Source organism: Rhododendron vialii, chromosome 6a (assembly GCF_030253575.1).
Source record: "Rhododendron vialii isolate Sample 1 chromosome 6a, ASM3025357v1".
Taxonomy (NCBI): domain Eukaryota; kingdom Viridiplantae; phylum Streptophyta; class Magnoliopsida; order Ericales; family Ericaceae; genus Rhododendron; species Rhododendron vialii.
In genome coordinates this window covers 32,420,986-32,440,742 of record NC_080562.1, presented here as the reverse complement: position 1 = coordinate 32,440,742, position 19,757 = coordinate 32,420,986, and the positions used below count along the sequence as shown (strand labels likewise).

Sequence of the window (19,757 nt, the reverse complement as noted above, 5' to 3'; positions counted from 1 at the left end):
AATAAAATAGATTAATTTGATCCTTTCAAATAGAGATTTGGAGGGTGTTGGATTAGAGATGCTCTAATAGGTGAGTCCTATAACCTTACCCTAAAGAGAGGGTTATGCTAGTGTTAATTATTCATTCTTGATACATAAACCTTGTACTCTCACTGCCGTCCACTCTAACCTAGTCAGTCTAGTTTTTTTTTTACCCTGTGAAGGCCTCTACAACTTCCGTTACTACACCCTTTTCAATCTCCGTCTCCTCGGTTGCGTGGGGCCCACCCGCGTGGGGCCCACCCACAACGTGAGTGACAAGTGTGTGTAAGTGTAGTGTGTAGGGAGCCCAGCCACAATGTAGGTTTAGTGTAAGTGTATGTGTATGGTGCTAACAAAATTGGAGGGAGAACTAGAGGATCGAGTTTCGGTTTAATTTTCTATCTCTCAATCAGTTCAATATCGGGCCGTTGTGAGACTTTTCACAACGGTGATCAACATCATTAATATTTTACCTATAACTTGAAAGTACGTACGTCCTTTAAAAAATTAAGTCGATTGAATATTGGTAATTATTTCAACCATTCACATTTTTTAAAGACAAAATGAACGGCAAATACGAAATTTAAACTCCTACCCTGCGTTTTCTATTCAATAGTTCCGGATCGTTGACATAACTATCAATGTCTGATCGAGCCAAACTTTTTTAAAAATTTGGAAAAAGCATGGGTGTGAGTCTTTCACTAGTACAGTAAGTCGAATTATGATGCCCTTCAGTTAGGCCTTATGCATTGGCATGTCCTACGTTTCTGGACCTCAGTCTATTGAAATACGTGTATTTGGTGCAATGAAAGTCGCAAAGACCTGCACTATTCTCCCTCTCCTGAATTGGAGTCTTGCAAGCTATTGGTTTAGGTGATTCTGATCGCAGTGTCAGGTTGGGTACGGTCTAGCTTTCTTTCATGATTTAGTTGTACTAGAATCCATAGTAAAAATACTGGAAGCTTTATGGCTAGGCGTTACATAATCCTACATGTTGTGTTTTGTTGCTCAAGATTCCTTAGAAAGCTAGCTTGAATTACAAAACGAAGCCTTAATCCCTTTCATATTGCCTATTATGCTGTTGATTTTGTGTGTGGCATGCGTTTAGACAGGGGCCTCTTTCCCGTCACATTTTGCAATAGCATGCGTCATGGCCCTGGAGGATTTGCAGGGATGATGGAAGCAAGTTCCGGAAATTGTCGGAAGAAAGAAGGTCAGTACTATAAGAGAATTGCAACAATTAGGCTGAAAACCAGTCGAATAGTGTTATCGCATAAACATATGGTTTGTACTCCCTTTTCGGGAGACGATCTTTAATCCATTGATATGATCTAGACTTGATTATGTCCTACAGTTTTTTTCAGCTCTACTTTTTCGACGACCATTGGAAGAGGTAAGTTTCACTTTCGACTCCCGCAAATACGACGAAGTATGTTCGTGTTACTATTTTTTTGAGGTGAAAATTACGTCCCTTGTGGTGGAAAACAAACACTAAAAAGTAAAAGCAGAGGAAGAGGCCTACTCCATATTTTTTCCTGAAAAAAAGTAACTTGGATAAATAATTTTTCTTTTCTCTTTAGTTGTTCCAACATCCACTCCAAGATCAATCAAGGCTAATTACTGACCAATCATGTCGATTCAATGTCATCTTACCTTTGGTCTCAAAATAGGTACGGTGGCATTTCACGTTTTGGGTGATATTTGAGTCGACTATCTAATTTTTCACTTGAGGGTTAGAGAGGGACACTATCGAAAATGGCTGATAACGATTGTTCCCTACTCTCACTGTCTAGGGGTGATACCAGTTCGGGTTCGATCGGGTAGAGATGAAAATTTTGAGGACGGATTCGGTTCGGGGTAATTATTTTCAGGACCGATCCTGACTGGAGTTAAGTTTGGTTTGGTTCGGGCTGAGATTGGTCCAGTCAGGGACTTCGATCCGCCCGAAATGGGGCCAATGGCAAGTGGGCGAAATGGGGCCAATGGCAAGGGGGCCAAATGGCCCAAACCCATGAGGTGAAGTTGTGAACCTGTTTTTTCACCAATTTTGTTTTACCACTTTCACTAGTTTTTTCACCCATTTTTCCCCCTGTTTTTCAATCACATTCCACCAGTATCTAATCACATTCCAAGGAATTTAAAGGAGTTCCATAACATTTTAAGGAACAGAAACTACAGACGCAGCTGTAACATCTTAGGACTTAATTACCGAAAAAAAAAAACCACCTTAGGACCCAATGAAATCCCTATATTCCGCCCATAGCATTTTGATATAAGCAGACCCTTGTTAAAACTTGCTAGATTGCCATAATAACTTTGCAAAGTTGCAATGACGAATGGTACTAGAGATCTCAGAGTCAAAATCTCAAATCAATCAAGCATCACTTGAAGATTGCAAGGATTGATGTGAAGGAACAAAGATGTCTAAGAGCGCAGTCTATCCAGCGAAATTTTTGCTTAGGCATGAAACAACATTGCAAGAAATGACCCTGACTTTAAAGAGCAACCCTGCGGATCCTCCTCTCGTGCGACAAACAATTAGTTCTGAGTTAATGAAGTTTGCACGTCTCTATTCTAATGTTATAATCTCTTTTGATACTTATAAATTGATCGGGAACAGGAAATCAATGGTGGTTGAGGAGAAGCTATGGGGATCTGAGACCACGTCAAATTTGGTTTTTAACCACTGCACCGCACCGCACCGCACCATACCAATTTGATTCTCTCTTCTCTTTTTAGTCTTTCTGTTCAGTGTATGTATTGTATATTCGAAAATGCTAGTACATCTTTCTGATTTTATATTGATTCAGTTTGGTTTGATTTGACCAATTTATTTCGATTTGGAGCAACAACGACAAAGATTGCATCCAGCAACATATATATAGATAGACTCAACGATTTTGAAGTCTAGCTAGCAACTAGCACAAAGCAAAACAGCTAAAACCAACACTAGAAAAAATGCCTACATACATCGAATTGATACATGGAGCTCATGACCTCTTGACCTTGGAGCTCCATACTGACTTGACCAAAAGTGAAATAACAGGGACAACATGCTTGCTAATTAGAAGCTCTCCAATACTCCACACACTGACTATAATTTCAAATAGTGGTTCCAGCACCAGTTTTGTGGTAATTGTGATCTTGATTAATTCTGTATACTCGATTGGCAATTTGTTATGGAATTTACTCGGAAGTGGCCTGTTTGAAATACGTGGGACACTTATATAGAGATGAATTTGACACCAAAACTCGTCAGAAACTCTAAAGCATGCTCGACACTTTTCTCCCACCCGTCCCGATGAAGTAAAATTTATGGTATCAGACACTTCGTTAACAGTACTGCACAAACATTTGGTTAACAGTACTGCACAAACACTTCGTTAACACTTTTAGCAACGCTTTTTGTGTTTTTTAGCAACGCTTTTTGTGTTAAAAGCAATACCAACGGTTGGTGAACTGTTGGCCAAACCGTTGCGAGATATCCGTTGGTGTAGAGGTATAGCAACGGTTTTGACGAGCGTTGGTACAGATTGTTTTTTTAGGAACGGTTACCGTTGCTAAAGGCAATTTTTTTTTTAAAATCTAGGGTAATATATGACATGGCAGCCACGTGGCTCATGGAAGGCAACACAACAATTTTGCTCCTCCTGGGATTCGAACCCAGGACTTCGTGTATGCGCGCGCGTGTGCAAACCAGCTGGGCTAGCCCAACACTTGTGTAAGATTAAGGGCCTTCTAGTATTTATACTATGCAAACCGGTTGGGCTAACTTATGTCATTAGAGTTTTATCGATTTATTCTTAATCCAAATTTTTAAATTCGGTTTATACTATACAAACACCTACTTTTTTTTTTCCGATTGGAACCGTCTATTTTTTACATAGTAAAGATAGCTACGCTTGTTCGGACAAATAAGCCGAAGTGGCTTATTTGTTGTCCTTATTCAATTTTTTTTTGTATTTTTTAGTTTCTCGTCAATTTTTTTGGGATTATTGCTTCGTCATGACGAGAGGAATCTAAAAAGTAAAAAATTTCGATCAAAACTTCATTTTTTTGAATAAAGACAAAAAATAAGCCAATAAGCCAATTTTTTCGTCTTTATTAAAAAAAATTAGATTTCGATCGAAATTTTTTACTTTAAACGTATATATTTTAAATATAATTACAAATCCGATTGAGTCAAATTTTTACGAGAATGATTTAATCAACATGAAAAAAAATCAACCGTCTCGATCGTTAGTTCGAATTTGGAAAACCGATCGCATGAAAGAAAATTGGTTTTGGCGGTGTGAAAATCTACTAACGGTTAATGAAAACCGTTGCTATAGTCCGGTTTATAGTAACGGTTATTGGAAACCGTCACTATAGTCCGGTGTTTAGTAACGGTTATGGAAAACCGTTGCTATAGTCTTGTAATCTAGTAACGGTTGCATGAAAACCGTTGTTATAGTCCTGTTTCTAGTAACGTTTTGCAAACCGTTGCTAAACACCATCTATACCGACGGTTTTTTCAACCGTTACTAAAAAAACCGTTGGGAGATCCCAAATTTCTTGTAGCTGTTATGTATTGAATTTCTCTTAGACTTGATCCACTGAGATAATTTAAGCAATTGCGTTGTTTTCATATATAGTTTGTGTAACTATGTAGCTCTTTTTTTTTTTTATATTACATTTACAGAATTTTTTTTATAATTTTATTCTAGCATGCTTATTTAGTTTTTAAAAGTGCCTCTGTAAAGCGAATTCATGGTTGTGTCACTGTATGAAGGGTTCATAAATCATAACGATGTAAATTGTCAAATTGTGGAAGGCGTGACATGACCTACATATGTTGGAAATCTATGTGTGTGATAGTCAATGTGCCTGAAACTCTAATTGAATGTAGAAACTTATTATTTTTGGCGTTTTTGCAAGATCTCAATGAAAAACAATATTGAAAATCCCAAATTTGAAATGTCAATGCGATCGAGGTTCACCTGAAGGTTGTAAGAATTGATGTACAAGCTGCTAAGACGCATGAGAGGGCAGTCTATTTAGGAAAATTGTTAATTTGGCAAGAGCATTGCAGGAAATTGACTCTAAATTTAAGGAGCTACCGTGTGGTTCCTTCTTTCGAGCGACAGAGTTCAGTCTGAGATTATGACGTTTGCACGTGTATCTTCTAATGTTATAGTCTCTTTTCTTCCACTGCACACGCAAACAAGAAAGGACCTTTTATTATAAGTTCTTTTGCCCCAACTTATGGCATATTTTTTTTGTTTTTTCACTTAGCCACATTTACCTTAGATAGTCACATTTTATCTTAGAAACTTTTATAATCATTAACATTTGTGTCTGAAAAGATTTTGTTGACCTCGCGTTTTCAGAGTGCCTTGTGCTTAGTCATGCCTTTCAGTTTGCAATTCACAAGTAGCAGAAGCCACTGGCGGCTCTACAGACATGAACGCCCAAAATAAAAATTTCTTAGAACACATGTAATTGTTTTAGGTTTAACTCTCTGAATAAACAACCGGTCCATATATCAATGAGCACCCAATTTAATGAACAATTTTGTTAACTAGTAAAATCTTCTTTCGAATTCAGGACTACGTACGATAGAAAATTTCGTCATATCGTCTTAAAGAAGAGTCTATCTTCGAAAAGGTTAGTCTACCTATTCACCACAATTTCTTTCAAATGGGTATTTACTAAATTAATAAGCCTGTTTAACATGTTTAGGACGCGGGGGCTCTACTGCCCACCATGGCACATCAGCCCCTACCCACACCTCACACGGCACCGTTTTGGGTAGGGAAAAAAAACCAAACTCTTCATTTACAATCCTATGGAGCAGAAACGTGATTATGAGAGTCCTAGAGTTAAAAATTTAATTATGTCTCTTTAGAATAATATGATCAGAATAATAAGATCTTCGCGCTAATTCAAACGGATTAAAAATTGGAGCACTTAATTTATTAATCATATTTTTTAATATATAAACTGTCTAAAAAAATTAAGTACGCCAATTTTTAATTCGTTTGAACAAGTACGAATATTTTATTATTCTGATCATATTATTCTAAAGAGATATAATTAACTTTTGCCTATAGGGCTCTCATAATCACGTTTCTGATCTACAGAATCCTAAATAAAGAGCAGATACTTAATTATGAGAGTCCTAGAGACAAAAATTAATTATGATACTTTAGAATAATATGATTAGAATAATAAGATCTTTGTATCGGTTCAAACGAATTAAAAATTGGAGCACTTAATGTTTTAACCATATTTTTTAATATACAAACCATCTAAAAAAATGAAGTGCTCAAGTTTTTAATCTGTTTGAACTGATGCAAAGATCTTATTATTCTAATCATATTATTTTAAAGTATCATAATTAATTTTTGTTTCTAGGGTTCTCATAATTACATATTTGCTCTTTATTTAGGATCCTGTAGTGCAGAAACGTGATTATGAAAGCCATATAAACAAAAGCTAATTATATCTTTTTAGAATAATATGATTAGAATAATAAGTTCTTCGTACTTGTTCAAACGAATTAAAAATTGGCGTACTTAATTTTTTAGACCGTTTATATATTAAAACATATGATTAAAAAATTAAGTGTTCCAATTTTCAATCCGTTTGAATTGGCGCGAAGATCTTATTATTTTGATTATATTATTCTAAAGATACATAATTAAATTTTAACTCTAGTACTCTCATAATTACGTTTCTACTCCATAGAATTACAAAGGAGAGTTTGGTTTTTTTTCCCTTCCCCAAATGGTGCCGTATGAGGTGTGGGTAGGAGCTGCTGTGCTATGGTGGACAGCAGAGCCTCAGCGTCCGTTTATCATTGACTTGAGATATGAAACATTATCTAAGAAATTATAAAATTACATTCCCTCCATTCAAAGAATATTGTCGACTGTGCAAAATGAGAACTAAAAAAATTTTGAATTTTTTTGACGGAAGGAAATGTATGTATTTAATTTTCTTATTTTGCCTTGGTAGACAATTCCTATCGATTGAGCTTATGCTTTTTGACCACACTATCATGTATAGCACTAACGAGAAATTTTTCTCCATCTCTCATCTCTCTCTGCTCATTATGAGAAATTTTTCTGTGTCGGATGGGTGTCAGGTGGTATTTCGTTCAGTGCATCTGAGCCGTTCATTTTGATTTTGGACTGCTCGAATTTAGAGAGAGAAAAAAGTGAGAGAAAGAGGAGAGAAAGTGGTGAAGTGAGAGGAGAGGGAGGATTTCAATCTGTGTCGTTCAACACACATTACATCGGCACGGTCGCGTGGTACCCACCCCTTACCAAAAAATTTCTCGCTCTTAGGAGACAAAACCCTTCGTCGTTGAACAGTTGAACCCTCTGCCCAGTAGAAGTAGAAGCCCTAGACGGAAGTAGAAGCCCTAGGCGGCGAATTTCCGCTTGACCGAAAAAAAGAAGCAGCAGACAGAAAAACCAACCAGAGCATCCCAATGGGAAAAACGATCCTCCAAGAAGAAGCAGACACAACAAGCATTAATCTACCGGACGAAATGCTCGAGCACATATTCGCTTACCTCCCAACCAAATCCCTCGCACGAACCGACGTTCTTTCCAAACACTGGAACCGCCTCTGCCTTTGGCGCTCCCACCCTCATCTCATCATTCTCGACTCAGTCAGAGACCCGCTACTCAGTCACAAACTCACCAAATTGCTACGCGCGGTGTTATCTCGCCGTCAACCTGACTCCAATATTACCACCTTTCGCCTCTGCAGTTACCTAAGTCCCTTTTGCTTGCGCGATTGCATCGACCGGGTGGTAATGAATCACGGAATAGAACGACTGGAACTCGACGTTTATTTAGACTGTAGCTTTGATCTCCCTTCGAGTTTGTTCGATTGCAACACGCTTAGGGTTCTCACATTGAATCACCAATATGAAGAACCTGTTGATGATAGAAGGTATTTTTCATTATGGGAAGAAGGAACACCTTTACCCTCGTATAGGCATTTCAATTATCCTGATTCCAGAGGCCTTCCGTCGGTCCACGCCTTGTCTCTAACTAATGTATACTTTAGGGGTGGTTCGGACTTGTTTTCTGGGGATAACTTCCCTCTCCTTAGGAAACTGTGGTTGAAAAATTGTAGAGGATTGTCTCATCTTAATATCAACTGCCCGGGCCTAGAGATTTTAAAACTCGACGGTTTGCATCTAAAAGGTTTGAATATTTCTGGCACTGGGTTACTGGCATTACGAATCATAAAGTGCTTTCGATATGTCGGTAGTTGGGCAAAGATTTGGGCCCCAAGTCTCCAGAGTTTGTATTGGGAAAGCAGAATCTCTGTGAAATGTAGTGTAAAGAGCTTCAGAGACCTCAAAACATGCTCCCTCCGTTTTCACTACAAAATACCAGATAGAGCCACATTGCAGAGTGCATCCACCTTACTATCGGCAACTTGTTTTGCTAGATCTATGTTTGTTGGAAGCGGGAACCGAGTTCTTGAGGTCAGTTGTACAATAAAGTTTAGTAGTTTAACAAATTTGAGATCAATTGTTGGTGGTAGCTCCTTGTCGTGGATTTGGGTCGATTTTGTTTTTCTTACTTTTTGAGTAAAAAAGCTTAACAAATATTGATAAAAGTTTAAAGAAAATCACTTAAAACAACAAATAAGTTCAAACATACACAGTTTTTGTGCTTATTTTTTATCTCTTCTGAATTTTATGAATCATGATTCAAATGTAGAAACCAGACAATAGATGTTTTCAGGTTCTGATCTGGGCTAGGATGGTATTCACAATTTGATTGCTGGGTTGCACAAAGGAGATGTGCGATAATTGTAGATATACTTGTATTGAAAGGTCAAACTTCGCTTGGTTTAACTTTTTGAGTGTAACTTTTAAATCTTAGCACAATTTTCAATAAATTTTTCTCTCTATCTCTCTCCACTTATTACCACTCAACTATCAAAAATAACTTTCTAAAAAGTAAACCAAACAAAGCCATTTTTCAAGATTGCCCATTTATTCTTGGTTTTGAATATGTTCGTAGAGTAGTGCAAAGCACAGATACGAAAAATTAAACTCTTACTGCTAGTATGGGACATCTCAAAATGAAAAGATGGGTCAGCTATTTATTCATTCTCATGATTTGTGTTTGATTTCAATATTAGTGGTTGGCTGAATCATTTTGGTGAGTCTATGCCACATTACCTCTACAATGGCTAAGACAGAGAAGATGAACACAAGATGAGGAATCAATTTAACCACTTGGTTTTGGTCTTTAACTGTTATTTTAGCCGTGAAGTTCGACTCTTGTGCATATGCAGTTTTCATGTGATCCCTAACATCAATTGTTTTGAGGTACCAAGAAAGTACTATTAACCATGAGTCCGAGGCTTAGAATTCGCTGTCAATGTAGTGGAATTCCATTATCTATCGTATAGTTTTTCCATCTTTGTCATGTTAATTGTTGATTAATCTGTAGCCTTTTGTTCTCCCTTGCAGACTCTGTCAAAGATAGATTCTGAAGGTGGTCTTCCATGCTCTTTCACTAACCTCGTGACCTTGGAGCTCCATACTTACTTGACCAAAGATGAAATAATAGGGATAACATGCTTGCTTAGAAGCTCTCCAATACTCCGCACAATGACCATAATTTCAAATAGTTGTTCCGGCACCAGGAATATGGTAATTGTGATCTTGATTAATTCTGTATACTCGATTGGCAACTTGTTATGGAATTTGCTCGGAAGTGGCCATTTGAAATACGTGGGACACTTCTATAGAGATGAATTTGACACCAAAACTTGTCAGAAACTCTAAAGCCGACACATTTCTAACCCGTCCCAAAATTTATGGTATCTGACACTTCGTTAACAGTACTGCACAAATATTGTGTGAGTATCCTTCGTATGAGATGAAGTTCTTCATGGTATAATGTTATGCATGTTTCGGAACGTAGTTTACATGCTCAAATATATTTAATTCTATTCTAGCATGCTTATTCTGTTTTTAAAAGTGCCCCCAGTAAAGCGAATTCATGGTCACGTTACAGTATGAAGGGTTCATAACGATGTAAATTGTCAAATTGTGGAAGGCGTGACATGACCTGTATATTTTGGAAATCTATGTGTGTGATACTCAATGTGCCTCAAACTCTAATTGAATGTAGAAAACTTGTGACGTTACAATTGTATTACTTATCTTTGGTGTTTTTGCAGGATCTCGATGAAAAACAATATTGGAAATCCCAAATTCAAAATCTCAAGTCGATTGAGGTTCACCTGAAGGTTGTAAGAATTGATGTACAAGATGTTCAGATGCATGAGAGGGCAGTCTATTTAGGGAAATTGTTACTTTGTCACGGAAGAGCATTGCAGGAAATGACTCTAAATTTAAGGAGCTACCCCGTGGTTCCTTCTTTCGAGCAACAAAGAGTTCAGTCTGAGATTATGACGTTTGCACATGCATCTTCTAATGTTATAGTCACTTTACTTCCGCCGCACACATAAACAAGAAAGGCGCTTTTATTATAAGTTCTTTGGCCACAACTTATGGCATTTTTTTTTTCTTTCTGCTTTTTCACTTAGCCACATTTACCTTAGATAGTCACATTTTATCTTAGAAACTTTTATATTCATTAACATTTGTGTTTGAAAAGTTTTTTTTTCCAGTAGACCCTCTGTTGGAACATATATTGTTCAAGTGTAATGTGCAGAAAAATCTGACTCTTTCGACTAGTATGACATCCGGAATTGGTATGCAATTGAACTTTACCTTCATTCATTGGAATGTTCTCCATTGGTGGAACATCCATGAATGCCGTATTCCAGTCCTCTGAGCATCTGGAAGTGCTTCAAGCCTTGGACTTTAAGCAGATGATCACCAGCTAGCTAGCAATTGATTTGGTCTGCTGGTGGCTGTGGTGGGTGACGCCTACTACCATAACTTGCTCTTGTATTCTCCTTCTTGATTGGAGTTTCGCATGCATTGAGCCCTTCAAATCCTCTGTAACTATTTTTGGTAGAGAATAAATTCTTTACACCGCCGGTGTAAACATTTGTTTCCTTCAAATTAATTGCATTGTGACACGTCGTTATATTTTATTAATTGGGATCACTGTTTTAACATGTGTTGTGATGCAATTGATTTGGAGAAAACAAATGTTTACACCGGCGATGTAAAGAATTTATTCTCTTTTTGGTATACTGGTGGCTGTGTTTTCAGTTTGGCATGCTTAACTTAAGATTAATGTTAGCATGTCTGTTTGTTAGCCGAAATAAATATCTACATATACATATATAATCCCCTTAAATCGTTGGAGTACTTTCGAGCACACCTATTAAGCCAAATGGCTTTTTTTTTTTTCCTTATTCAATTTTTTTTTTCTTTTTTGGCCTTTGTTAGTTTTTCGTCGATTTTTTGTGGATTATTACTTTGTCATAAACGAGAAAAATCTATAAAGTAAAAAATTACGATCGAAACCCAATTTTTTGAATAAAGACAAAATAAGCTACTAATATAAATTTTAAAAATTATTCATCGGCTCAGATCATCTGTGTGGGACTCGAAGTGGACCTCACGTGCCCGTCGGTACCCCATCGGTTTCCACTCGGCGGCCCCTTTAGCTTTATCGGTAGTGTATCCAAATAAGTCTGAAACAGAGGATTCGGCTGTAATTTTGCAACCTTTATCTTTTTTTTTTTGTCCGGGGCACTTCCCAAATTAATAATCGCACTCTTAAATGAGAGTGCCATAATCATAAAAATGATTGAAAGTAAATGAAATCTAAGAAGAATCTTTTGAAAAATATTTTTTTAAAAAGAGAAGCAAACACAGGGGAATGAAATAAATTTAGGCCCCGTTCCGGAACGATAAATAAGTATTTATTTTTTAAGAAGGCAATTTCAAGCTTAAAAATCATGTGCTTACGCAAATAATTTTTCTATCACTATGGATCTTGTTTGATAGATCTCATTGAGATCTTTAATACGGTGCAAAAAAAATTAAAAAATTATTTTTCATTTACGTTATTTTTGAGTTTGAAAATGTGAAATAAGTTTTTATTTTTTAAGAAGGTGTTCTGGAACGGGGCCTTAGTATATAAAGGTCATAATTTTGCAACCTTTGTACTCCCTCTTCCGGATTTAATAGTTTTTTTTTGAGTTTGTGCCATTTTTCAAACGATTATATCTTGTCATTTATAATATTTTATGTAATTTTAAAAATATTGTCAAACAGAACTAATTGAGATTTATCAAACAAGATCCTTATTAAATATAAAATTTATTTATTATCAATTTAAAGATATATAACTCATTTTTTTTCGATTAAATTGAACGATAGTGTATTAAATCCAGACCCATCCTGGTTGAGACCCTGTAAGAACAGAGGTACCCAAAAATCTGAGACCAGAGAGATAAACAACAGCACAAAAAAATCCATGGAAACACGAGCCTCCCAGAAGATGAAGCAGAATGTTGACTTTTGTAGCTCCAACTCACGCCTGCATTTACTTAGCAGACAAGGAGCCTCCCAAATCTTCATCTGATATCCTCCAGTATACTTCAGCCTCCTTTGGAGTAAATGAAGGGAGACTACCGTGGCAAATGAACAGGGTCTCATCTGGCTATAAATGAAGACCTTTGGTTCAGAGTGTTGTATCAGAAATCAAAGAGAAGAGAGTGATACATGAGTGGATTGTGAGGCAATACTGTGTGAGTTTGAGATTGTTGTAATATTCCTCCAGTAAATATAGTGAATCCGCTGCCCCTCCGTGGACGTACCCGATTATTGAAAACCACGTAAATCCTTGTGTTTCTCTGTGTTGTGTGTGTTTGTGTTTGCTTGGTTTGACTCTGATTTGGCACTGCACAGAAGAGCGAGTTGAAGGAGAGAAACAGCCGACGCAGAGTCAGTGATGTGCCAGACGAATTACTCCGCCACATATTCTCTCTCCTCCCATTCAAATCCATCGTCCAAACCAGCGTCCTATCCAAACACTGGAACCACCTATCCTTATGGCGCTCCCACCCTCATCTCGATTTCTCCCATCCCTCTCTCGATTCCACAGCTATGGATTTCATACCCTCGGTGTTGTCTCGCCGCCAACCCGACTCCAATATCATCACCTTCTGCCTCTCCGGTCCTGTAAGTTCCTCTTGCTTGCTCGATTGCGTCGAACTAGTCATGGAGCAGGGTATCGAAGATCTCGAACTAGACGTTCATTTAGACTGTGTCGTTGATCTCCCGCCTAGTTTGTTTAGTTGCAACACGCTTAGGGTTCTCACGTTGAATCACCATACCCTAATCTTCGGGCTAGTTGTCCAGTGATTTTGGCTGTAAAGGTCTTGTATACCAGGGCAAGCCTTCCGTCAGTCCACACCTTGTGTCTTACTAATATATGGCTCAATGCTAGTTCGGATGTGTTTTCGGGTAGTAATTTCCCTCTCCTTAGGAAACTGTGCTTGAAGGGTAGTGTAGGAATGTCTGCTCTCAATATCAACTGCCCGGGCCTTGAAATTTTAGAACTCGAGGGTAGCCTAAATACTTTGGATATTTCTTGCATTGGGTTACTGGAATTACAAGTCACAGGGTACTCCCCATACATGAATAGCGTGGCCAAGATTTTTGCCCCAAGTCTGCGGAGATTCTACTGGGATAAGTCTGACATTTTTCGTGTGCAATGTATGACGGAGAGCTTTGAATACCTCGATACAAGAAAATTTTATTTGCTCCGCTACTGAAAACCACAAAGTCCAGCGGAATTGCAGAGGGCAGCGACCTTTATATCTGCACTCTGTTTTGTCCGATCTCTGTCCGTCGGAAGGCCAGTTCTCGAGGTCAGTTTCTCACTAGTAATTTATACCTTTTATCTTTAGCTGTTGGTGCCTTGGTGGTGGTAGCTCTTTCTGTTGCATGAGATGAATTCACGTACTTTTATGTTGACTTTTTATAATTGAGTAATTTTTATCTTTCTTTTTTTAAATTTTTATTGCAACGGAATATTACAAAGGAAAAAAGTTCAAGGCAAAACTGCATGTTTTGTCCCTGTATCTATTTTGATGTAAGTAACAGATGCCTGCGAGAGAAGGGTGAGCGAGTGAGGTGAATATGATCTAGGCTAGACTACTTGCACTGAATTCGAATCCCTTATCTGATTTAACATGACATGCATGAAATTGTGATTTAAATGTTGAAACCTGAATATTTTGGTGGTTTTCTTTGTCTGTTAATCACCATGCTTGATGGAGATGATAAATAACTGTAGCTTTGTAGGTTCTGAACTGTGTTGCGATGGTGTTCAGAATTCGTTTGCTTGGTTGCGCAGGTTCTTGAAGGCTGATAGTCTCCTTCTCGATCTACTCCCTCAATTTCACGTTCTTGGCCCTTATTTAGAACTACTTTTAGAGGAGATGTGCAGTAATTGTAGTCAAACTCAAATAGAAAGGTTGTACTTTACATGAATGCCCCTTTATTCATAATCTTGAATATATCGTTCATAGCCTAACGCAAAGGATAGTTATGAAAAAGTATTTTCCACTAGTGTGTGACAGACATCCCGAAAAAGAAAGATGAATCTCGGAGGGAGTAGGTCATAGGATTCTTACAATTTGTGTTTGATTTCATTGTCAGTGGCTTGCTTTCTTTCCTTTCCTTTTCTTTTTTGTTTCAAAAAGGGCCTAACTAACATTAAGAGTTCACAGTTCTGGGGTATTTAACCCCTACAATTTATTTTTGTAATTGAAATGAAATTACGTCCATAGGAATAGTAAAATAACTAAAACTTGTATGCAGTCCAAAACTGCTTTCGCTAGAATATCAATATGCCCATTAGCATCCCTGTATCCATGGCTGATCGTCGCTGAGGTGAACCACAAGAGGAACCTGCAGTCAGAAATAAGTGTGCTCAAAGGATGTCAATCAGTTGAACCTTGGTCTTGAATAAGCTGGGTAGCCATAACGGCATCCTCCTCCGCCTCAATGCTAGGTAAATTTAGGTCCTTCCCTAGTTGTAAACCATCCCGTAAAGCCCAGAGTTCAACTGCTAGAGGTGGACTTGTTCCTCTGTTATGTCGGTATCCTTCAATGCAATTACCCAAACTGTCCCTAATATTATCCCCTGCTTCAGCTTGTTGAGATTTGTCCCACATTGGTTAATTATCTCCTCCAAAACTAGTATATGAACCTTGGCGGCCTCTCCACTCTTAGCCAATTGGTTTAGAGTTGGATGCTTTAACTCCGCTCTTCCATGTGCATCAAATGCACGATCTGTATTAATTTTCACTCTCCCAACGTTGAGGGGCTCCCAACCCAGCAGTAAAACACTAGTGTGAGGTGCTCTTTTAGGTTTCTAGGCAATAAAGTACCGTTCTTGGGCCCAACCAATAATATCTTGGGTATTGAACAATTTATCCGTTGTCGGGTTAAAACTTTGAGAGGAGTTAAAGTGGGATCTATTTCGATTGAGCCACAAGCACCAACAAGACACTGTAAAAATGATTTGCCAAGGGACGCCTGTAGAACGAACAGCTTTGAGTTTGCAATTGTATTTGCGTCAAATAGAGAGATGACAGTTGAAAAGATCAGGAGAGTCACAGGGGTTGTGAAGACCACAGCTCCCTAGCTACATGACAATCTCTAAGGACATGCAAAGTCCTTTCGACATTGTTTTGACATGAGGGCAAACAGGTGAGTTTGTGATATTTCTGGTGCAAAGATTGTCCAAAGTGGGAAGACGTTCCTGGGCAGCAAGCCAAAGGAAATGGGGGATTCTAGGATTCGCCGGGGTTTTCCAGACCCTGTTCCAATCCAGAATAGGACTGGTACTCTCTCTATCAACACATAAGTTGTAGGCATCAGTAACTATTAATTAAACAAACCATTCGGGGAGTTCCAACACCTAGTGTCAGGTTTGTTAGAGTACCATTGGATGGTTTGACTAGTGATCGCCGTAGGAGGATGAGGAGGAAACGTAAGGGAAGTATTACCCAAAGCGCAGAAGCCCTTCTCCCATACATCCCGGGCCCTAAGGTTATGTTCAGTAGGACTGAGGGGACCCTCAACGATCGAAGGTAAAGTACCCTGGCCTAACCAATTATCAAACCAAAAAAACTAGTGGTAAGACCCCCTTTAATCACCACCCGCATTCCTTTATTAAACAATGCTTTTCCTTTGTACATGCTTCTCCATAATTGAGAGGGTGTATAGTTGCGGTTATCAGTGCTACTGTACTTACTCTTAAAAACCCTAGCCCATAAAAAGACTCCGTCTCATTGTGAAATGCCAATTGAGTTTCGCAAGGGAAACAACGTTTGCATGGTTCGAACTGCTAATGCCCAAACCCCTACGGATTTAGGTTTAGTGACTTTAGTCCAACCCACCACATGCATCTTTCTACACACTTCCTTCGAGCCCCATAAATATTCTCGCCTGTCAATAGAAGCCTTTTTTTTTTTTTTTCTTTTTTTGGAAAAAGGCAATTTTATGAAGGGACCAAGCCCAAAAGACCAAGGGGATAGCCTTGGAAGAGAATTACAACACTACAGCCAAAACAAAGGCTACCAACCTAACAAAACAAACAACTAACAAAAGAAATGAACCACCATACAAACAGACAAATCAAGGCTAGTTATCTGCTCTGTCTGAAATCCCCCATTCTTGGCACACAGCAACATCAGAAGCAGAATGGCGGGAAGACTTCAAAGAAGCCAAACAGGCTTTGATCTCTTCCTCAATTCTCTTAACAAGGGCAGAGGAATCTTCTCCAATTTGTCTTAAAATTGTTGAATTTCTCTCCCTCCAAAGGAAATACTCAGAAGCAGCCAAACTCCACTGGAAAATGATAGATGAAACCGACTTGGAGCAATTCTGGGATCCCCACTGGATTTCAGACGACAAGCTCAAGCTATCCCCATGCCTATGGCACTTGGACTAATTCCAGTCCAAACCAAGGTAGCATATTGACATTCAAAAAACAAATGCCTGTGTGATTCCTGACCACCATAACAGAGGACACAGTCCCTAGCCTTCTCAATAGAAGCCTTACCAAACAAAATGATATCGTTGGCAAAGAACAAATGGGATGATTTGAGAAGATGTGACTCTCGTGTATCAGTTCAAATCCTATTACCCTTGAGGTTATAAGTCCCTTGGTTTCAATTGGAAGGTTTGAGGTTCCAATGGGAGGGTTGAGGCTCGAGCTCATTGAAGAGCATTGAACGCTTGCTTGTAATCTGACACACCACTAACGCCAATAATTTGTTGGCGAAAAAAAAAAAGAGTTCACTTAACCATGGTGGGGCTCACTGTCCATGTAGTGGAATTTTTTTTATCCACATCATTGTTTTTCCATCTTTGACATATGAATTGTTGATTAATCGCTGCCCCCCTTTTTTTTTCTCCCTCGCAGATTTTGTCAAACATAGATTCTGAAAGTGGTCTTCCATGTTCTTTCAATAATCTCGTGACCTTGGAGCTCCATACTGAGTTAACCAAAGATCAAGTCACAGGGATAATATGCTTTCTTAGAAGCTCTCCAATACTCCACACCATCACCATAGGTGTAAATTGTTCCAAGAATGCACCAGAGGTAATACATGTGTGGTTTAGTATATGTGGTTTAATACTGAGCTCGTCTCGTCTAGACAATCCTCTCTTTGTTTGGTTTAATATATGTGCTTTAATCTGTGGAATCATGACCGGTTTCTTTTATAAGTAATTGATGTGTAGATATTTCTGTCTGCGACAATGTGTTTCAAACTCGTATTTAACATAAGAAAACTAGTTGTCATTATAATAAATTCTATTCCATTACTCTTAATTGCAGAGTTGCAATGACGAGCGGTATTGGAGATCTCAGAGTCGAAATCTCAAGTCAATCGAGCATATAACCTGAAGGTTGCAAGGATTGATATCCGAGGAACTAAGATGTTTTTGCTTAGGCATGAAACAACATTGCAAGAAATGACCCTGTCTTTAAAGAGCGACCCTGCGGATCCTCCTCTTGTTCGACAAACATTTTGTTCCTAGATAACGAAGTTTGCACAGCTATATTCTAATGTTATAATCTCTTTTCTTCCACAAGACCAGAGCCCCATAGCAGAGGAGCTTTAGTAGAACTTGTTTGGCATATTCTCATAAGATAGATGCTCCTTTTACTTTGTTGCTTTGTTTTCAATTAAAGCAGACATTTGTTTGTTTTCTCTTCCGAATTGAAAAGGCCCCATAAGTAGTTGTAAGTTTCTTTGAATCCTATTTCATGATGGGAAAATTCTCTTTGTTACCACAAAAGTAGAAAAAGAAGTTATTATCGTAGAAAAAAAGATATTGTCTATACTTTTTATCCTTATAACCGATTGGGATCAAGAAATCAATGGTGGTTGAGGAGAAAATTTAACGAACAAAATTTAAATAGTAAAATTTCATAACCAAATGTTCAAAAAATTAACGAAAGACGGAAAACATCCAAATGAGATTATTATTTTTGGTTAGTCTTTTCTGGAAACTATTTAAGTTAAAATTCACGTTTTCTCAATTCCTCCTATCCTAATAAATGATAAGTAAATAGGAGTAATACTACTTGAATTTTAACAAAATTAGTAAAGATTTATCTTGGTAATGATTTTTGCACCCCACTTTTCTACTAATGCACTCTAAAATTTGTGATTCCGTGCTCAAAGTTATACACAATAAGAGCACTTAAAGGAGTGCACTTATATAAAAGTGAAATGCGAAAATTATATTCCAAATTTATTAAAATCCACAACAGCCATTACTTTGAAAAATAATTTGTCCATAACTGCGCCTATATAACCAAGGAAGAAGATGGGACCTGCTTGCACTTGAGGGTGTTGGAATTTGGGGTCGGGTCCGGAACCAAATCGGGTCGCCCATGTGGGCATGATCCGGTGATCTATATAATATAACAGAGTGGTATTTGAATCCGTATATTTTCGACCATTAGATTGGTACACATTTTTTAAACGGCTGAGATTACAAGATAGAAAACCTAGCAATATACTATTAACCTAGCCAACAAATTGTTTGCAAATCTCGACATTCCTTTATCACAAAAGATTTAAGATCTATATAATATAACAGAGTGGTAATTGAATTCGTATATTTTCGACCATTAGATTTGTACACATTTTTTAAACGGCTGAAATTACAAGATAGAAAACCTAGCAATATACTATTAACCTAGCTGACAAATTGTTTGCAAATCTCGACATTCCTTTATCACAAAAGATTTAAGATTCTTTTATAATCAGAACCATGCATGCAATGATTCCTTTATAATCTCAATCACGTATTGCTAGATGCCGAGATTTTGGGAGGGTGGGATTATCACATTAGATTTAAGATTTGATTTAAACTTCTATTAACCTAGCCGAAAAAATGGAATCATTCATGGAAACCTATAACGAATGTGAGATTTTGGGTGATTCGTTCCCAGTGATTTCGGGAAATAATGCTACCACAATTACCAAACTAAAGGAAAGGAAACCTACAATTTACCTAGCCGAATAAACCTTCACTACTCATGCATTTAATAGGGGTGAGCAAAATAACCATGAAACCGTGAATCCAGTCCAAACCAATCCAAACCGAATAGTTTGATTTGATTTTTTAATGATGTGGTTAGGTCTCGGTTTAAAAAAAATAGAAACCGTGTTAAATAGTTTGGTTTATGGATTTATGTTAATGGTTCTAGTTCCAAACTAATCCGAACCGTGTGATATACACACAC

At 37.8% G+C, this 19,757-nt stretch overlaps 1 protein-coding gene and 1 long non-coding RNA gene across 3 annotated transcripts; both read left to right on the top strand.

The window, feature by feature from the left end:
- The first annotated feature begins 7,421 nt into the window (after positions 1–7,421).
- LOC131330603 (putative F-box/FBD/LRR-repeat protein At4g03220) lies at positions 7,422–10,542 on the top strand. Its single transcript, XM_058364232.1, has 3 exons — positions 7,422–8,512; positions 9,512–9,694; positions 10,228–10,542. The coding sequence occupies exons 1-3, from the start codon at positions 7,499–7,501 to the stop codon at positions 10,516–10,518; spliced, it is 1,488 nt and encodes a 495-aa protein (XP_058220215.1). The 5' UTR covers positions 7,422–7,498; the 3' UTR covers positions 10,519–10,542.
- Positions 10,543–12,383: 1,841 nt separating this feature from the next.
- On the top strand, positions 12,384–18,249 carry LOC131330602 (uncharacterized). Of its 2 annotated transcripts, XR_009201154.1 has the most exons (4): positions 12,384–12,485; positions 12,887–13,848; positions 17,418–17,597; positions 17,835–18,249. It is a non-coding gene; the product is annotated as an uncharacterized LOC131330602 (long non-coding RNA). The 2 variants fall into 2 exon arrangements; XR_009201155.1 differs by lacking the exon at positions 17,418–17,597 and having other exon boundaries at positions 17,835–17,939.
- Positions 18,250–19,757: the final 1,508 nt, after the last annotated feature.